The sequence below is a fragment of the Sceloporus occidentalis genome, unplaced genomic scaffold, assembly GCF_023333645.1.
Source record: "Sceloporus occidentalis isolate IW3139 unplaced genomic scaffold, rSceOcc1.0.p SCAF_2, whole genome shotgun sequence".
NCBI lineage: Eukaryota > Metazoa > Chordata > Lepidosauria > Squamata > Phrynosomatidae > Sceloporus > Sceloporus occidentalis.
The window spans coordinates 200,640,919-200,662,866 of NW_028316982.1; the positions used below are offsets into that span (position 1 = coordinate 200,640,919).

Here is a 21,948-nt window from a genome sequence, read left to right on the forward strand (position 1 = left end):
AGTTGCAATCAGATTAAACATAAGTCAAGAATGAAAAACAAAAGTTTTTACAACTCCTTCTCCCTGTGGATGAATTATAACATTGCCAGAATAGCACTCCTTGATACTGTACACTAGTCTCCTGTAAAAGCACCTAAACTTATAGACTTTGGGTGCTGCCACTCTGCTAAATTAATGTAGTTTGATACTGCTTTAACTGTCATGGCTCCATCATATTGATTCTTGGGGTTTGTAGTTTGTTGTAGCACCAGGGCGCTCTGACAGAAAAGGCTAAATATCTCACAAAACTAAAAATCCCAGAAATCCATAACCTTGAGCCATAGCAGTTAACATGGTATCAAACTGCTTTAATTCTGAAGTGTGGCTACACCCTAGGTCAGTAGTACTGAAACCTTTTACCCTCAGGACCTTCCTTTACATCGATATGCAGATGTCATGTGCCTCCACTCAATGCAGTATATGAATAATAATATTTGTTTACATAGTCTGTGTATTTAAATTTGCATATTCATGCATATTCATATGTTAACATTTTATAAGGAAATAACATTGTTCAAATTAGAAAAGTTTCATTTAAGTAAGTTCAATATTTAATTCAACGCGTGTGTACATTTTACACATAAAAAGTTTGGGAAGAAGAGGAGGAGGAGGAGGGATCAAAGCCTCCAAGTCTTGTGTCTCTCCCTGAGGGTCCTGCCTCACCGTTTCAGAATCACTACTCTAGGTCATTATGAAGCAGGTCTGTCTCACTCTCTATGATGCCTTATTTTTATAGAAACTGCCTAGCAAGTGATAGCCCACAGTTAAGGTGACTTTGATCTGTTCTTTCAACAACAATTGTTCTCAGCTCTAAATCAAACAGATTAAAAAGCATACATTCTGAGAACAAAGATGAAAAAGAAAACTGACCTCTGTGTTACAGAGTAACATCAAAAGATAGATATTCTCAGAGATCAAATAAAAGTAGAATATATGGGGTTCACATTTCAAGGATATGGTGGCTCAAATGATTTGTCCCTAGGCTTGCTGTGATTCATGATGAGAAAATACTCACACATTATGGATCGTTGCTGCAAGAATTGAGAAATTAAGCCAAAGGAGCTCCATAAGAGGGTGCAAAGTTTTATCTCAGGAACAAGGGAAGGATTGCTAGTGCCATAATGTATGCAATGATATCTGTGTCACATTTTGGTAATGACTGGTGAGCCATATGTTTTGTTTTGCACATTGGCACTGCACATGGCAAAAGCTTGAAGGAAATAGGGACATTAAGAAAAAAAACTGCAAGCCTAAGATACACAGCAAAACCCAAGTAATTTAGCAAAAATGTATAAAAATGGAAATGGAATATGCTGGAAATGTGGTAGATGTGAAGGTACTATTATCATATTTGTTGGACATGTGTAAAAACAAACAAGTTTTGGATAGAGGTTCCTAAGATATTACAGACAATTTTTGAAATTAAAATTAAGGTAAAACCTGAATTCTTTCTTCTCAATATAGTGGATGGTAAAGAGGAAAGAAAGCATCTAAAATGTATATTATACTTAATAACAACTTCAAGAATGACTATTGCACAAAAATGGAAAGATTCTGAACTCCCAACAACTGATGAATGGCTTATGAAAATATTAGATATGTTACAGTTAGATAGATTAACAATGTTAATTAGAGGAAAGCCAACTGAGAAATGGGGGAAAGATTGGGAAGCAGTCTTTAAATATTGTAAGAAGAAATGGTCTATTTAAATGTATATGGACAAGCAAATAAAGAACAAATAGATGATGTGGATAAATGGGTAAAGAATACAAATGTAAGCAAAATTAATATATGTTTGTTTAATATATAAGTAGATTGAAATAACAGAATTCATATGAAAAGGGGGAAGGGGAAAAAGAGGTAATTTACTTTTTAAGGAGTGAATTGATTTAATGATTTATTTAATGAAATAGAAGACACAATAGAAAGTGTAGCTGATAAACTAGGTACTGTAGTTGTTATCTGCATTTATTTGTAATATGGGGAGGGGGATAATTTGTAACAAATTTAAAATGAAACCACCTAGGCTTGTTTACAGAAGTCAATGTGTTATTATGTTTAAAGTGGTAACTTTTAAAAATAATAAAGATTGAGAGAGACAAATGCAGAAGTGCAAGAGAAGGGAAAGACCCTTGTCAATAAGGCCAACATTGTGTAGGCCAACATTGTGTTCCATTTATTGCTTATATTGAGCATTACATGGCAAAAACTGAAACTATCACTTGCATTTTTAAAACTGTGGAAAGCCACTAAAGTTGTTTAGCCACAGTTCTCTTCCCTCATCTACTTTTCCATTTCAGTGCTGAAAATTATATGCAGAAAAATCCAGAAAATGCATGAAATTTTTAACAAAACAGACAAGATGTCATTTCTTTCTACTGTCATAAACCTTTGTATCCAAATACTGTATACAAATTAGATGTTTTAAAAATGGTTTCCACTGTAGTAGTATTCAAAGAAGTAACTATTTAAAACTGTTGTAGCAAAAACAAAGAAAAAACATAAATAAATCCAGGAGTTTATCACACAGGAGGGAAGCTCCCAAATCCCGTGCATAAACAGGGTTTAAATCCAGGAGAATCCCACAACGGGATTGTTTTCAGATGACGTCACTCAAATTAAGCATTACCGCAACATTAACCCATGCGAAAAGCTGTAAAATCAGACCACTTTTTAACTTCAGGAAAATCCCGAAGTTAAAAAGCAACGTGTTTTTGCCACTTTTTATATGGATTAATGTCGCTTAATTCACATGACATATCTAAAAACGATCCCACTCTTGTGGGATTTCCCCAGGATTTAAACCCCGTTTATGCATGAGATTTCGGCATGGCACTTTTCCTCCCATGTGATAAACTCCCCAGTAACACCTTTGAGGCTAAATGTGAAAAAGTTATAACCTTTTGTAGACTCAGACCACTTCATTACATACAATTTGTGAAGCAGATGATGAAGTGGACTGTGTTCTCAAAAGCTCATACTAGGTTTTTTCCCCTTTCAATTAGTCTCAAAAATGCTACAAAATCTACTGTTTTGCTGTGCTCAGGCTATGAAAAGAACACTCAATTTCAAGATTAAAACTAAAATGTAGGTTTTTAAAAAAGATTTTCCAGTTCTTTGGAAAAGCATGATTTACTGTAGATCCATTACATGTTTAAGGAACACGTTACCATTCCAAAAAAAAACTTGTCCTAATTACCTCTGACACAGGGCTCACATTTGCATCTTGATTAGGGCCATAAAAACGAGGTCTAACAGTGGCATTTCCTACAAGAAAGAACACAATATACACAAGATTGTTGTAAATTATTGTTTGAAATGGCAGGAACTGTAAATCATTTCAGAATACAAAACAGCAGGTATTTGTAGAAGTCCTTTTTGTATAAAAAGAAGAGATAACTCTTCACAAAACAGAACAATCTCCTTAACTAAGGAAACATATCCAGGGCTAGCTGTGTTGCCCATGTAGAAACATACAATAATATCCAGATAAAAACAATACACATGCAAATCATTCCTGCATTCCCAGGCTCACACAGTGTGTGTGTGTAAATATATATATCCATTTTTTCCAGGCAAGCATTCTCTGAAGATGCCATCCACAGATGCTGATGAAACGTCAGGAACAAACTCTCTAGAACATGGCCACATAGCCCGAAAACCCCACAAAAAACCCCAAATAAAATTGTTTATTATTATTATTATTATTATTATTGGAACTACATTTGGTGTTTTACCCAAACAGCATCTAAAATAATACCAAATACAACAGCACAGAGACTTCTTGAGAAATTCAATGTTCTCTGCCAAAGAGAGGGGTGGGTAGCACTGGACAGAGACAAGGTGGATCTCAATGGAGGTTTCTTTCTGCATTGCTAATGGACTTTAAATTCTATTTCCTGGGGTTTGCAACCCTCTGTCACCCAGAACCCAGTGTGAGACTATTATGGCTACAGAGTGCTGTTTTGTTTTTCTCATAATCCCAATGGTCTCACTGGCACACTTGGAGAAGACACAAGAGAGAGTCTTCTCAAAGGTTGCACCTAGGCTGTGGAACTCCCTCCAATAGTAGGCTAGGCTTGGCCTCCTCTTTACTCTTTTTAAATGAACAGGCAAAGACCTATTCATTTATATTAGTTGTTGACCATTAATTGATTGCCCAGAAGAGTTTTTTAATGGGTGTACTGCAGTTTTTTCTTCATTTGTCATGTTTAAATACATTAAACCTGCTTTTAATTTGGTGCTGTTCCCCATATGATAGTTTATTTCATTATTTTAAATTGTTCTTTATGATTATGCTAGATCTTTAGTTGTATTCAATTTTAATCATCTGCACTGAACATTAAAAATTAAGCTACTTTGGTTTCTGCACTGGAAGAAAAATGGGATATTTACCTATCTACCTAATTAACTAATGTATTCTACATATTACAATATGAAGCAAGATTGCTATGGCAATCACATTTTGCTTAATGATAAATCCAACAGCACTAACAATGTACAAATCCTTCTGAACAGAGCCAGATGAGGGATAAGGCTTTCGACATGCATATACCACTCTAAAATATATCAGGAGTGCATCATTCTAAAACACCTTACTGGAAGTGACCAGAAGAATACCCAAGAATAAGGCAGATATGAAGAATTTTGTATTTTGTATGATAAATGCATGTCTAAAGTTATACACAGATAAAGATTCTGGAGAAAAGAGATGAGAAATTTCAGACATTTTGTTGTTTGTTCTCATATACTGGCAAGTTAAGTCTCATCTCTTCACTCACTTGATTCTGACTTTTTCAAATAGAATCACTTGATTCTATCTTTTCAAACCATGTATCACACTGTTCCGAGGAAAACTAGAATTTTCCACGCTGTTTTCTAACTATCAAAAGGTGGTTTAAAATCAGCATATGAAGTAACTACAGCATATACAGTGGTCATAATCCTGTTGGCAATATGCACAGACATAAACTATTATTCCTGCATTTTAGGGTCATTGCAGAAGAGGGTATCCAGTACCGCATTCAGCCAATGACCCAACCTCTACCACACACACACACACAGAGAGAGAGAGAGAGGGGGGGGGAGGGAGAGGGAGAGAGAGAGAGAGAGAGAGAGAGAGAGAGAGAGACAGTTTAACTATCAAGCTGCTGGAACATGCTCCCAAAGCCATTTGCAGGGCAGTAGGAATGGCAGCCAGAAAGCACATAAAAGACATTGTTCTCTTTGGAACTTTTTACTCTAACAAATCAATGCAGGATATCAGCCAATCTTTCCATACAACATACCTCTCATTTGCACAGTATCATACATTGTTTCCTCTGGATTGTAGCCATAATTTTCATTTCCATCATGTGACATTGTCTCTAAATTTCTATTAGTGGTTTTATTTTCTGAAATATTCCTAGAAAATAAAAATGGTTTATATTTAAAATCCACCTGTGCAAGGAAATAATTGTTGTGTGCTTTCAAGTCATTTCCAACTTATAATGACCCTATGGCAAATCTATCAAACCTTCTTCTAATTCTTTGTTTAGTTTTCTAAAGAATAATTCTATGGTTGTGCAGTTGCAGTCTCAATAAGAAAAGTATAGTTTTAATGGCGAATACTGCCCAATAGGTCTGGCTTTGCTAGATAAAGTGGTAGCAAGATGCCTTTCCTAGAAGATAAGAAAATAAATTTTAACAAAGGCTAAGGAAATTTTCTGAGACTCCTTCTAGATGGAAATACATCTTTCTTCCTCCACCTTATCTCCCCTGTACCCAGAAAAAGTTATTAAGGCATATGCCTATGAAAAAGCTGCCCAATTTTGGTAGGAAGACAAGGCTCAGTTCAGTTGCTGCATCCCTTTAGAAATATGATGATTCAATGAATTCTGAGGTATGTGTTGGAGATAACACTGCTGACTTCTGCCTTATGGTCTCAAGTTGTACATTTGTTAAAAGAAAAAAAAGAAAAAATGGGAATACTACAAAATGCCAATGTGTCTTCAACATCTTCATACAATAGAAACGAACATCCAAATGCCAAAAAGCTGTCAAAATCACACTGCTAAGAGCATAGTAGTAAACCTAAAACTATTATAATTTTGTCAGGCCTCTGAACTGAAGTGGATGAACTGAGATGTTTCTTCTTGTTTTCAAAATTATCACTTTAAAAAAAACACACTCCCATTGGTTTTAAATTCATTGTATGTATTTTTAAATTATAAGCTAATTCATCAACTTTTGTTGAACTTCATTCACAGGGAAATTAAGGAATGGCAGTCTGAAGAAATAAACCCCGTTTAAATAAAAAAAAAATAACTTGATCAATCTTAACTATATACCTGAAGAAAAGTTATAATAACAATGAACACTTTGGCACAAAATATCACATCTGAAATACCAATGAAAAATAGATCATGACCCCAAACTGGATCCCTCTGTCTAGAGCTCAATGTTCAGAATGTCACTGCCTCAGTAAGGTTAAACAAAATGTAACAGTAACATAAGCATTTGCAAGAATTAGCTATAAATCTGGGTTAAATTTCTTTGATAGCAGCAGTTATTTTTCAATCCGTGCTCTTTAAAGGTGAAGGCAAACAAAAATAAAATTTTGTATGCTGTCCACAATGGCATCATTTTAATTATCTCTGTATTGATTTAAAATCTTCTAATTAATACTATTGAACATCTCATATATTTTTAAAACTTTACAACCTCATGCCTTCAAAAAGGAAGACAATTGGTTTGCACCACGGTAAGTGGTTAAAAAGTCATTTTGGGCCCATTCCCACTATTGTTTAACTTGGATCATGTGAAATCACAGTCCGTTTTAAACCACCCTGGTTCCCACTTGGGAATCGATTTGGAATCAATTCCTAAGGGGGGCATGGTTTTCCCCCATTTAACCTGTGCCAAAAAGGAGCTGGGTTTTCCCGCTCTTTTTTGGGCTGAATCGATTTATGTGACAATAAATCAATTCAGCCCAGTGGAAACCCAGGACGGATTTGAATCTGCCCTGGCAGCCCCTCTCTGACCCAACTGTGCCCCCCTCCCACCCATACCTCCTTCCTTCCCTCCTTCTTTCCCTCCCTCCTTCCTTCCTCTCCTCCTCCTCCTCTTCTTCCTCATTCCCTTCTTCTTTCCTCCTCTCTTCCTTCCCTCCTTCCTCTCCTCCTCCTCTCCTCCTTCCCTCCTGCCTGGGGCCCCTGGCAATGGCACCAGCAGAGGCTATCAGGGTTCCCTCTGCCACCTGGCAATGGAGAAGGCTGCGAGCCAGGACCCATTGGACGTGCCTCCATCTGGCATACCTTAGTCTGTCCTCCAACGACATCCAGGATGGAGGTACGTCCAAAGACCCCTGACCAGCAACCTTCTCCGTCAGTGCTGCTGCCGCCACCACCACTATCCTCCAGGCTTCCGGGGCCTCCCAGAATCCCAAAATGGCCAAGCTCAGGGAGGCCCCAGAAGCCTGGAGGACAGCAGCAGTGGCAGCAATGGCAGCGACTGCCGGCCCGGGGTCTTTGGACATGCCTCCATCCTGGACATCACTGGAGGATGGACTAAGGCATGCCGGACAGAGGCATGTCCAATGAGCCCTGGCTGGCAGCCTTTTCCTCTGCCGCAAGAAGAACAGATGAAGGCAAGGGAGCAGAAGCAGGAGGTGGAGGGAGCCCTGACAGCCCCCGCCACTGCTGCCACCGCCAGGACCCCTAGGCAGGAGGAAAGGAGGGAGAGAAGGATGCAGACGTGGCAGGAGAGGCTGGGGAAGCCTCTCCTGCCATGTTAATAGGAAGCCTGTCAAAACAGACACATAGTGCAAACATAGTGGGAACCACTGTGTTTGCTGAACCGGTTTCAGGATTCAGTTCAGGAACCGAATCTACAGGTAAGTGGAAATGGGCCTTTTGCTAAGTAGAGACCAATTTACTGCCAAGCATCATCTTTCAAAAGGTTGTTTTTGAATTATTGTTAAAAAAGCAGACAACGGAATCTCATTTTCCTGCCTGTAGGTATCAATTAACTTGTGTATTCCAGTTCTGTTTTTGTTTCCACCAAAATTCTATACATCAAGATCTTTGTTACATTTACTGTAATCATTGCTAATACTCAAAGAAGTGAGCTACTCTGGTTTATAGTGACCTCCTGTGGAATATCTTGCAAATACTGGATGTGAAGGCTCCTATAAGAAAAGCCTGCTACAAAACCAGACCTCTACTGAAGTCGCACTCTAAAATTTCAGTTTGGAATTGGATTTATATATTAATTACACTCTGGCCTGGGTACACAAAATGCTGGACCATGATTTCACATTATCTGTATGAAGTCCTTTGAACCCTGCCTCAGGTCATTCTGTTTATTTCCCTTTTCCTTTATGTGAATTGTTACTATGGCGAATAAACTATGATTCAGTCTCACTTATACATGGATTCCTGGCTTGTTTTGCATATATAAACAAGGAACCATGGTTTGAAAATAAACTCTAAGCAATTGCTTAAAAAGGCAAGTTGTAGTGATGGGTTTATGTATCTGGCCTTCTTAACACAAGAGAGCTTATTTTAAACCAAAAATTCCTGGTTCCTGCACATAACAGCAAGCCAGAAACCAGGGAAAGCAAAACTAAATCATAGGTTCTTCTTCCTCCTGACTGCGTGGAAGGCAGAGATTGAAAGGAAAGCACTTGAGATCAAGGCCTCATTGAAGTCTGCTGAAGCTTGGGCACATAATGCTAAATCATAGCTTGGCACTTGGTGTGAACTGGCCCTATAAGTATGCAAGAAACTCAAGTGGAAGGCATTATTAAGTTTCTGTATGAGAGATGGGTTTCAAGCCCTTACTGTTCTCTCTAGAATGTGAAGCTTCCATTTATATAAGACTGAAAAAAGTGCTCAACATTCCAGTGTACAACCCAATCCTACCTCTAGATGCTACAACTCTGGCAAAAATATTTGCTTCCACTGCATCCGCTACTGTATCATCCTTTGTGCTTAAAATGCAGCAGAACTGTCCAGGTTTGTACTATTTCCTAGTCACTTATTATTTTCTAATTCACTCCCTCCCTCTTAACTGTTTTGCCATCTAAAGTATACTCTGACTGGAAGAGTCCAGGTCTCCTTCCTTGCCTCTTGTGCCTGTGAACAAATCAATTTCATACCCACTTCTTAGAAAACTTCCTTTTTGGAGTACAACATCCACAATCCCCCAACCAGAATTGGGGCATTGAGAATTCTCAGCCAGAGAGCACCCTAGGATTCCACGCGATGTTGCTATGACAGTTAAACTGGAATATAGCACTATGTTTCTGTAGTGTGAATGGGTCTCAGGAGTATGAAAGCATGACAGTTATTAATTCTAAACATTAACCATAAATACAGTGATACAAACTTACTTCTTTAGTTTTGAGCTTTTGAAAATGAAAGACATACTTTTGAGAAAAAAATATGTATTTCACCATCAAAAAATACATATAAATTTGTACCCTGTAAGTGATAATCAGCTTACCTGTTCATCTCCTTTAGGTAATTTGGCTCTGGAAAAAAAGAAAGGATGTACTTTAGAATTTTAGCAACTCAGTAGAAAATAATACTCTAATGTTTCATAATGTCCACCTTGCTTTAATATTGAAAGTCACCTCAGTGCTCAGAGGGAGATTCTGCATACCCAAGCATCCTGATGGTCAGTCCAAACCAAAGGAGATTGGCCCTGCAGGTGCTGTTGGATTATAGATTCCAGCATTCTTCAGTGTTTCCAATTTGCCTAGACCTCATGAGAGTTGTAATCTAATAACATTGGGAGAGAAACACTTTGGGAATCTCTTATTCATACATACCTTGAGTAGAATGAATGGACTGAGTGGAATGTGTCTCTTGAAATAAAACTAATAAACCAATTCTTCCAGCCACTATGGGATTTCCTCAGAGGTACATGCCTCAGCATAAGATTTACAAATTACTCCTATGTTGACATTCCAGTGACTAATCACAAAACAAGGCACATTAAATGAAAACTATATAGGTGGGGATAATCATATGCTACGATACAAATACATCTTTCACCACTTGAGGGAGCACCTTTTCTGTATACACGGTCTAGTTTGTCTAGTCTGACCCTCAATTTTTCCAACAGTAAAAAGCACTCTTCTGGTGGAGATCTGTTATCCTCACTGAAATGAGAGGGGGAAAGTCTCATAGCTATGAAGGACTTCTGTTACTTAAGTCATGCTTAAAACACTACACTACATACATTTTGTAGAACTGAAAGGTATTTCCTCTCAGGTGCCTTCCTCTGGAACTCTGGACTACAATCATATGCCCTTAATGTACATGGAGACCAGGGTGTAGAAGGCACACATTTGAACATCACATCTTATAGTACAAGCCAGAATTGGAGAGGTTATTTCATGGATTGTAATATTGGAGTGAAAACCATTGTGGTGTAGTGGTTTGAGTGTTGGACTATAACTCTGTAGACCAGGGTTCAATTCCCAGCTGAGTCATGAAGCCCACTGGGTGACCTTCAGCATGTCACACACTCTCCACCTCAGGGGAAGGCAATGGCAAACCTCATCTGAAATCTTGCCCAGAAAAACCCATGTTAGGTTCATCTTAGGCTCACCATAAGTCAGAAACAACTTGAAGGCACACAACAACAACCAACAATGCTAGCTGGAGTATCTAGCTGTTCACATCTCCTCTCACAAGAGCCCATTGTCCATGGTATTCTTAACAGAAGGAAGAGGAACACAAGAAATGGGGAGTCTAGGGAAGAACAATCTACTGCAAACCCTGAAGTGCAGGATAGCTGCCTGAAGAGAACAGCCTGACCAAACTGTGGTACACAATGTCAATTAATTTTAAACAGATAAGGTGAAATGTTTTATAACTCCAAATAGCAATTGTCACTTCTTATTATTGCTCATATTTTACCTTGTATGAAATGTAATAGGTAATTTTCACTATTACAAGTAGGAACCTGCAATTGACACAACAGTAACCTTTTTTTTTTTTTGGTTCAAGTCTTTTACTATCTATAATTTTAAGATTTAAGAGGGATGACCAACTACAGAAGGACCGCATACCTCTTCTTCTTTTGCAGCATATAATAAGCAGAATAATGAAGATCACAAGGAGTAAACCAACAACTGACAACACAACTGCTAAAATTATAGTTCGGACTCGCCCATCTTGCTTATTACCAGGTTCATCTAGATAAAAATTAATACATGTTAAACAGTGCATCAAATTAACATTTTTTGTGAACAATATGCATTGCATCCTATGATTTCTAATGAGTTACCCATAGTAATTTTATGGACACAATATGGAACCAATAAGGTTCTCCAAGATTATTTACAAATTTCTCTTATTTCCTATTTATTTATTTATTTATTTATTTACCAAAAAATTTATCTTAATTTCTCTTAGTTTCATATCCTGGTTCATAGTTGAGTGATTATAAATCCACAGTTCATGGTTTGGAAATAGTGGTAAACTGGTATGCAAGAGAACAGAAGAAGGACAGGAGCACACAGGTACTACATTATATCCTAGTGTAGACTTCATTAGGACCTATTAGTCTGGTAGTGTACGTCTACTGAGAAGTAATTCATACTGGATATCTCATGGCTTACTCCTAGAATTGCAGCCTGGGGTTTATTAACATAATATACAGTTCATACTGTATAAAACTAACTGCAGCACCACCATGGTGTAGTGGTTTCAATGTTGGACTAGGACTCTGGAGAACAGAGTTCAAATCCCTGCTTGGCCAGAGAAACCCAATGGGTGACTTCAGGCAAGTCAAATCCCCTTTGAGCAAATCTTGCCAAGAAAACCCCAAGAGAAGTTCGCCTTAGGGTCACCATCAGTTGAAGGCACACAACAATTAGAACTGTAGCTGCAGCAGCAAATAAAATTGCAAATTCTAATTTAATTCAGCCAATGTGTTTGAACCTTTGAGTTCTCTTTAATAGTTTTTGTTGAATGTATCTTCAAACAGTTTTATAGCTGTAGAACACTTCAGAGGAGAACAGGAGTTTCATTTTAACAGATTCTCAGCACATTGGCATTACAGGGCAAAATGCACTAGAGCTGTTAGAACATCAAAGCCTTAATTTTTTTCAAAGATTTCCCCACCACCACTTTGGGAAGGGGGAGATATTCGCTATGCGGCAGTCAATTAAATTTGCATTGACATTTAAAAACATTACGGTATCCAGCCTCAATCATCCCACTGTTGGGCCTATCCAAGGTATTTCATTTTCACTGAACAAAAGAAACTTCTACGCGTGTTGGATTAGGGGGTTACAGGCTGTGCTTTTAATTCTTAAGATACAATGTATCAGAAACATTTTTGAGCACTTCTCATGAACTGAGTTTGGGGCAGGAAAAAAATTGGCAGATTGTGGAGAGATGCTGCCTCAGGTTCTAGTAAACAGAAACAATGAGATTTCATTGGAAAAGGAAGGGCCTGTTGTTGTTATTGTTGTTGTTATGTTTATTTATACCCTGCCTTCCTCCAAGTACAGAGACTCATGGCGGCTTACAAATCTAAAACATTCCATGTTAAAACACTATAAATATGCAAAATACAAGTTTAAAAACAATTAAACAATACAAACAATACAAACATTACATCATTAAAATTTAAAACTCTTTAAAACAAAAAACAAAACAGCATCCCTGTCATGCGAAAGCCTGACAGCATAGAAATGTCTTTATTGGCTGCGTGAAGGACAGCAGGGATGGACACTCATAGCAAATTTCAAAGGCCTGTTCTAGAATTAGAGTTATAAAAAATGACTGAGTTCCTGCATCAGGAGACGGAGCTACAATGATGGAACTGCGTCACTGTAACTGACCTGGGTGTTTGCTCTCTCTTACAAAGTTGTGGGACTTTGGGGGTGAGTAAGCTGGTCAGGCAGGGAGTTAGCCATGGTATTGGGCTGCCCTTGGGGTTTGGGGTTTGACTCAAGGGAAGGGGTGGTCACCTGGTTTCAGCTGGATCCACATCGGCCTGCTCCCCCTTCTTGTTCTCTTCCAGGTTTCATTCATTTAAATAGGTTCTAGCTCAAATAAAGTGATTCTTGTTTAACCCAAAGTATTGTGTTTGGTCTTGTTATTTTATGGTTGGTCATCAATGCAATTTGACACAGCTTTAACTGCCATGGCTCAAAGCTGTGGAATTCTGGGGAATATTTGTGAGATACTTAGCCTTCTCTGTCAGCTCTGGTGCCACAACAAACTACAAATCCCAGGATTCCATAGCATGAATGAAAGGGCATCTTTTGTTTGTGAAAGTATTTCAAATACAGTGAAGGATCCTACAGGTAAAAAGGGAGAGGAGCTAATGTCCCCCAGTTCCACTTTTCAAATAGTTTGCTTGCTCCTCCTCCCCCTAGAATCTTCCTTCAGTCCTAAGAAGTGAAGACTCTAGATCCATCTCATGGTGTACATATGTGTGCGTTCAGAATGGATAACCTTTCTCCATTTCTACTGGCATAGCTCCATTTCAGCTAAATCATTTAAAAGACTTTGTATGATCCACGCGTATCTGCTGCTATCCATCCATCTTGCCAAGACAAAATGAATTATGTTCCTTGGTAATCAGTAAGTACACGGTAATTATGCTTTGGGACATCTGCTTTTCTTCCATTCTGAGTAGTGTCACATCACTATGGCAACTGAAGAAGAATATTTCTTGATAGTGACAGGTAGACAAGTGGACTTATTAATATACTCCCAAGCCTGCATTGTCCATACAGTACAGGGGCAGAGAGAACATGAGCCTTTGGCCCATGCGCACAGGCACCCTGTCCTCCTTTAAGGGAGTGTGTGTATGTGTGTGTGATAGAGAGAAAGAGATGAGTCCCTACTCAATCCAATGTTAAAACCCTCTCTCCCCACCAAACACCCCATTTAACTTCCTTCCCTTTCCAATCCACGTTAAAGCCTTCTCTTATCAAACACACCCCATTTAATTTCCTTCCCTTCTCAAACCAAGCACCAGGGATGTGGTGGTAAATGATCAGGAAAGGTACAGAGAAGGAAAAGGAGGGAAGGAAGTGGTGTCTTTCCCTTTACATCCTTTGTTACATGCCTCTAAGTTTTACCCTCAATTTACCCCCAGGTCATGATTTTGACCCCCCTCGATTTATACATGAGGTCAACTTCTACACGAGTGTATACTGTAAAACAATAAATACATAGGTATGCATAAATATAAATATAAATAAAATATTATTTTAGTTAAAACAATAAGTGCTATGTTTTTAACTATTGTTATATATCTAAATGAATTTACACTTTTAAAAATTTAATGGCATTTTAATGGGATAACTTAACTGTATTTTAACTTTTTATTATCACATTGTTGTTGTTTCTTTAGCATTTTGTAAATGCTACCTGTGATCCCACACCAGGAGAAAGTGCAATGTTAAACAAACAAATAAATAAATGCTCTAAGGCCTTTTTTAAAAAAAAGGTAAAGGTGCATGTGTCCACAGCTGTGTGTTGCCATATTAGCCAGGAGAGCATCTTTTAATCTAGAGTGTTGCAATGTCAGTTTATTTGAAAATGAAATAAATAGAACTCTGATAAGATATTCACTTACTTTGAGCAGGTTGATACACAGTGACAGTCACAGTAGCATTCTGAGGTCTAGAGAGTGTGGTTATGGCAGCTAAGCAAGTCACATTGACACTGGCCATGGGTGTCAGTGTTAAGATGCTCTCTTCATTGTATAAGCCATTTGATCCTGGACTTTGGTTGGTAATGTACATTGAATTATTTAATGAAATATTGTTTTCCATCCAGAAAATGTATGGGGCAGGAATCCATCCAAGAGCTTCACAAACGACTTTAATTGTTTGATTCTCTCTTATTGTGAAGTTGCTATCTTTGATACTCAAGGATCCATTAACTGTTTAGAGGGGAAAATATGGTTTCCTTCCATCAAAAATATGATTTTCTTCTCTTTTAAAAAAAACAATGTACAGTTTTCTTAATATTTTTAATTTTTTACAATTCTCAATTGATCATGTTTTATTTTATTTGGTTGCACTATGATTAGAATCAGATGATACTTGCTGATGTTCTGTAACCATGCTGTTACATCTTTGGGGACTACAAAACTATGGCATATAATCTATTTTTGCTTTGTTAGCAGTTTTAAATAATATGATTGAATTTATTAAGAATTTTAGCTATAACACTGTAGCATGTTCTCTGATGTGGCAAACATGTGAAAATGGCTGGGAGAATTCATATTTCTCTGTGCAGTTTCTAAACTATAGTGATTGGCTGTTTTGTCAAATGGAGAATCTATTTTACAGAGGAGATATATTGTGGTAATTCCCAGGAGTGGTCACATAAATGTTACGGAAAGAGTGTAATGATTATCTCGTCATCTGCTAAAGTGGGCTGGAGTTCACAAAAGCTTGTATCAAATAAAGTATTTGTCTTTAAGATGCCACAGTAAATTGTTGGTTCTCCTTCAACAGTTCAACACAGCTACCTGCCCCCCACACCCCCCAAATGGTAATGGCACACAGCAGACATGTCAATGAGGAAGATACATCATCATGGTGAAGATGCCTCTGTAGCCACACAGTTGTAAATCTACCACCGGCAGAAATCTCCAAATGGGGGCACTCTATAGGCAGGGCAGAAAATGATTTGAATCTGTTGGATAAAAACTGTTCTGTTTCTGGATAGAGACCTGGTCCTATGCTAGACTTTTAGATGAGAAATGCAGATGAGAAAATTTCCTCTATCTCTATAAGAAGGAAAATGTCTAAAAACCTGTTCCTCTGGTACCATCACCCTATGTTCTACCTTCACTGACAAGAGTTAGCAAAGGTGCACATGAAGTGGTTGATCCACCTAGTTGTTCTCCCCAAAGCCTCTTGGAGGGAGTAAGCTGAACAAGGGCAGCTAATGGATCTTATTGCAGCTCTTTCCACAAGGGGTCTGAGATTAGTAGTAGATGAGTCTCCCAGTGTCAAACTTTTCAGAGAGTTCCAATTCAATTGGACATGGAGCCACCCCACAGCAGATGATCCCCTGGTTACCCTCAGAGTTGGATGGTACTAGAAGCAGATCGGTGGAAATTAAGATGCTCAACTCTTGAAACACACAGGAGTATGGCCCAGAGGGAGAAGCATACATCACATTTAGGGTTACAAAAGGGGGGCAGAATATAACATGTTGTGTGGGTCTAGGGACAGAGCTGTACTTAAAAGAACTTACTCTGCCTATGCATGTATGAATCAACATTAGTCTAAAATGTATGTCATCCATCCCTTGGAAAATAGAGTGTGAATGTATTACACAACATGTTTTCAACCACAGATCCTCCCTCAGCATTATTATTGGCTAACAGCTTGCTGTGTATTCAATCAATGCCAGCCTATCTTCAATCAACAGTAAACTAGGCAACACAAGATTTCTGAGGCTTACTGGTTAATAAGGAGACTAAGCACTGAGGGCCAAAACAAATTATCTGATAACTTTAAATTAGCACTGGCAGTTTGCTGTGGCATTAGTGGGATTACATAAAATATGGTGAAAAAACCTGAATGCTTTGATAGGCAAACAAAAGTAGTAGCAGTTTGGTCATTTTACAGAAGTTAGTCTCTTACAACCAAACAATTAGTCTTGAGACAACTTAATGACTGGCCTTTAAGTAAGTCCAGTTGGTAGACCTAGCATGACTACACCCACTGAATCAATGAGAATTTGGCAAGTTTGCACTTATGTACATGCCATTTATTCAACAGCTCTATTCTAGTTACGCATAGTAATTGTATTTAGGCCTCTGGTTGTAACTTGATACAAATCCAACTAGGAATAAGTTCCACTGTAGTTTACTTAGGGATACGTGGTACAAAATATATTGTGTCAGAAGGTGTGTTGTGGACTAGAGCCTACTTCATCAAATGTATGAAGTGTAGCATTTTCAGTTAGCAACTACACTAAGTGTGCATCTTTGTGATCAGGTTACTGATTGTGCCTGATATTTTTTAGTTGTGTGCTTTTGCTAAATTTGATTGCATTACTATTGTTTTATTTTTTTTAAAAAATATTAATTATGCTTTGCTTAGAGACCACATGTTCAGAGGTGACTAACAAGGTTAAAGAATAAGAAATAGAACAAGAAATTGAGAAATCATCTAACAAAGTTTTTTTATTTATTTATCAGAATGTTACCATAAGGTATTTGTTATTGAGAAATAATAAGAAATTTAATTAAGTTGAACATAAATTAAAAAATGGAACAGAATCAAAATTCTGATAAATTTTCATTAACAACATTATACTGGAGTTGGTCTTTTTTTAAAAAAAAAAAAAAAGGTATTTTTATTCAAAATTTTAAAACACATTAAGAATGTATGTTAAATCACAAAAGTTATAAGAAAAAGAAAATAATAAAAAGAAGGGAAAGAAAAAAAAGAAAAAAGGTGACTTCCCAGCTTCCTCACAGCAGTTATATATACATATAATTATTCATGACTTACTCTCTAATAATACAACAAATTCCTTTATCTTGATAGCCTATTCCTTCTGATCATCAAAATCATAAGTTGGCAAATCATTTTCTTTTATTCATACAAAGTCTTAAAGACTAGAACACATCTTTCAAGCCTTAGCTGAAGTAAAGTTACTTTTTGTGGCCAGTCTCAGTATTCAGCATAAATGCTCTGAATGCTTCTGAATGTTGTTACTGTGATGTCTATTTATGTCCCTTTAATCTATTAAATAGACATCACACAGATGACTGAGGCAGTGACAAACAAGTCTGGTACCTGCATCTGGATCTGCTTGTTGGATCTTCTTTCTTCTTATTGAACAAAACGTGTTACAGCCAGAGGACACCATCTAGGTGTGTACATTAGTTTTACTCTAAAATATCTTATCCTTTTCTACAGCATGGCAACTCTTGTCCCCAGTACATCCATTTAACTTTAGGGCATCAGAAGTAGACTCCATTGTATTTCTGTAGTCATGGTGATGCTGTGATTTTCAGTTAAATGTACTTAAAATCTAAAAGGCACATACTCAAATATATTTTTAATGAGGATTCACAAAATACCTTTTTCACTAACACAGGGTTGGACATATGTCAGGGATCCAGGAGCTATTTTATCACCTTGATGCCTTGGTGGGCCACAGTAGCACATTCAACAACACCTGGAAGTGGCATTTTATGTTATTGGAAGTCCCTTCTGGACAAGAAGAAACTCTCCCCCACCTGCATTTTTTCTTTTTTTTTTTCTGTTTTGGGGTGGGGGATCCTGGGTTCATTTTGGGGGTGAGAGATGTGGAAAGGTTGGCAGAGGGTTCTCATAGAATCATAGAGTTGGAAGAGACCGCAAGGGCCATCCAGTCCAACCCTGACAAGCATGTTCTGTGGGACAAGAGTTAAAAGGAGCCACAAAGAAGGGCATTATTCTTAACCCCAATCTATCATATCAGGAATGTAGAAGCAATAGTAAAGCACAGAATACTGAGAAGTAGAAAGAAATGTTAGTAATATGTTTCACAACTGAAGCACATGGCCATCTAAAGCAAAGAGGGACCAAAAGACCCTTAATATCCTAGCTGCACCACTATGGACAAGCTGTCTGTAAAGCATGGATGGTGAAATACCACTGTCTTGAATAAGTTAACATGTGTCTCGATCAAGAGAGCTTGAGGGAGGTGACAGATCCACTGCTTCCTCTTGTTTTCTTTTGTTTGTTTTCTTCTATTTTCCATTCAGTTCCCTATGCACGTGCATTATATATGTCAGCTGAAGATGATATTGTGTCTCTACCAAAGTGATCTCCAGTCCACCAAAGCTTATGACCACAAAAAAATAAATTTGGCTTTTAAAGTTTTACAGGATTCTTGAGAGTTTTGAAATGATTATGCATTGAATAAGAAACAATAGACAGAGTGACTGTGAATCAATCTTGCAGTCAGCCCAAAGAACTGAAAGCACACATGCACAAAAGTGAATGGTCATGAAAATGTATACACACCTTGTACAAAAAGATATGCATACATATTGTCTTCCTCATTCTGAATGCTGCATTTTATTTGTCCAGTATCATTCCGTTGGACATCGGTGATCATCAACTCTGACGTAAATAGGTTACCATTTGTATAATTTTGCTGACTGTATCGTGGTGAGGCATAAAATTTTCCATCACTCACTAGAGTCAACCGAGGATTGCCATCAAAAAGCCATATCAAGACTCCCCAACCTTCTGACACTGTACAGTTAAACCGGGCCATGGAGCCAACTAGAACTGTCAAGTTTCTAGGGCCTTCTATAATGGAAGAGCCAAAGCCTGGATCTGAAAAGGAGAACAAACAAGAATTTAAACTAAACCAGCACCAATGTCAATAAAGGCATTATTAGATTATCCTGCAGGCACATTGTGATAACAGTTATAAAAGTGTCAATTGGCTTGAATCACCCTTCTTGAAAATGTTTCTGATATCTGAAATACATTTCAATGTTCTCATCAACAAACAGACAAACAAAAAGAACAAATTTATCATGGGTCCAAAACACACTGCAGAAATAATCCAGTTTGAGACTGCTTTAACTGCCGTTGCTCAGTACTAGGGAATTCTGGGAACTTTAGTTTTGTGAAACGTTTAGCCTTCTCTGTCAGAGAGCTCTGGTACCACAATAAACTACAAGAAGGAGTCTGGAAACAATACAATCTACTGGAGGAAATCTACTACTAATGATCTACATATGATCTACTAAGCACCAAACCTTTTAAAATTTGGATTTGAAACTCCATGGGAGAAAAGTAATGCCATGGAAATAACTTGAAATGGGAAAACAGGGAATCCAGTTGTTAGCCCCAACTAAAATAGACTTACTGAATTAATGGGAATTTGATAAGTCAATAATTTTATAAATTTTATTGCTTCAATGGACCTGCTCTAGTTGGAGTTCATAATAGGATTTGGGCCTAAATTTCACACACACCCAACCATCATTTCTGCTGTTATTTTTATCGTTCTACGATTTAAATCAGAAAAAAAAGACTAATTTAAATCTTTGATGTAAAAAAAGTTCTCTTTTTCAAATATTTCTTTAAAAAAATAGAAATATAACTACTAATCAATATTAATTTATAGTTAAGTTGTTCAATATTAATTTACAGTTAAAGGTGAATCCACATACAGAGATTTGCATTACATAGTTGTGAATGCTTCAGCAACTTTTCTTTAATTGCCCTGTTCCTGTTAAATTATTCACAGAAACGATCTCAGAAAAGTTTCTGGATCCAACCTCTAATCATCCACACACTCTTTCTATTTGTACAAATTATCTCAGTGTGGAAGTGGCTGGGGCAAAAATTATGTTATATGGTGACTCTGTGAGTGTGCCTACCTGTCTCTTCCCCAAATCATCAGGCTTTCCACTCTGAACAATCCCTTACCAGTTTGATGAAAAGGTTTGCATTTTTTTTTTTTTTGGGGGGGGGGAGGTCTTCCATTTCACTTCTAAATAATTATTTCTTAACAGAAAGGTGGGATATATATGCTCCAAATAAAAATGAAATAAATAAAAAAGACAATGTCTTATATTTTGTAGCTTTTATAAAGTACAATGCAATTTAGATCTGTTCAGAAGTCAGCCCACTGACTTCAGTGGGACTTAATCCCAAGTAAATGCATACAGAATTGCAATTTCATTCTTACTGTCTCCTGGTGGGAGTGTCTACATAAAGGTATGTCTCACTAAGAAGGACCTTGTGAAGGACCATGTGCATGTTGATTTCAGTATCAAACATACAAAGCCTATTCATCACAACAGCAGATCTCGCTCAGAAACAGAAACGGGGGTAGGAGTCCAATCCATAGAGCAGTGATATCAACTTGTCCCCATACTTGGGGGGGGGGGGGGAAATGGTGGAAAGATCTAGAGAGCAGTGAGGGAAAGGAGGATGGCAGTAGGGCACTGATGGAAAAGGGGACAGCAGAGGGCAGGGGGGGTTAGTCAAGGTATTGTCATGCAAGAAAGACAATAGGAACCAGCTGCCTGTAGGACCATGGTGGGGATGAAGCTTGCATGAAACCTCTCTTTTCAGGGCTCCTTAAAACCACCACTCAGCTTTGTTGATCACTTTGTGTGGTAGTGTCTCTCACTCTTCACCTGCCTGCATGAGGTCACTCCTGCAGTGCCATTTTGGTGCAGACTGATTGCCTAGAGTGAAGGGTTAGAGCACATGGTGGCAGGGAAGAAGCAGAAGCAAAAATGAGCTTTCATATTGGGGACCCTGCTTAAGCTTTGTGAGCTTTACCAGGATTTGACAGGTTGGAGCTGGGCTGCTGCTCTTGCTTTCTTTTGTTGGACAGGCCAAGAGATTAAGCAGCAGGAGAAATAATGTTTGGGGGGTTGACTTGAAGTTGTGTGGGGAAGGCACATGTCTGGGGAAGGAGAAAGAGGATGATCCGTGGTCAGTTCTTTGAAAGAGTCCTTCGCCTCTCTTATCTCTTTCAGACTGAGAGTCCTTCCTCATTGGAGAGATAAGTGGGATTGAGAGTCCTTCCTTGCCAGGGATAAACTTCTCCCTTTGCACCCAGTCAACTTGGGAACAGTAACAGAGCAACCAGTTGAGCAGCAACTGAGTAGCCTCTTACCTGTGCTGGCCTTTGTCACATTATGCAGTAGAATCAGCTTCCACAAAAATGCATTTCATACTACAGGTGGCCCTCCTTATACATAGATTTTTTTATACACGGATTCAAGCATGCATGGTTTGAAAATGTTCAAAAAATGTATAAATTTCAAATATCAAACCTTAATTTTCCATTTTTTATAAGGGACACCATTTTGCTATGTCATTATATTAATGGGAATTGAGCATACACTGATTTTTTTTATCCACGGGGGGATCTTGGAACCAAACCCCAG

The 21,948-nt window shown here is 37.9% G+C and overlaps 1 protein-coding gene across 2 annotated transcripts in view; it reads right to left on the bottom strand.

Moving 5' to 3' along the window:
• The window catches only part of IGSF5 (immunoglobulin superfamily member 5), a 31,617-nt gene that overhangs the window by 3,762 nt on the left and 5,907 nt on the right, over positions 1-21,948 (bottom strand). Inside the window, exons 3-8 of one of the 2 annotated variants that reach the window (XM_089508101.1) lie at positions 19,046-19,363; positions 14,635-14,943; positions 11,102-11,227; positions 9,526-9,553; positions 5,328-5,443; positions 3,239-3,306 (exon numbers count right to left, since the gene is read on the bottom strand). In XM_089508101.1, the coding sequence (XP_089364227.1) occupies positions 3,239-3,306; positions 5,328-5,443; positions 9,526-9,553; positions 11,102-11,227; positions 14,635-14,943; positions 19,046-19,363 (965 nt within the window). The remainder of the gene's footprint in view (positions 1-3,238; positions 3,307-5,327; positions 5,444-9,525; positions 9,554-11,101; positions 11,228-14,634; positions 14,944-19,045; positions 19,364-21,948) is intronic. The other variant, XM_089508102.1, reaches the window with a different exon arrangement.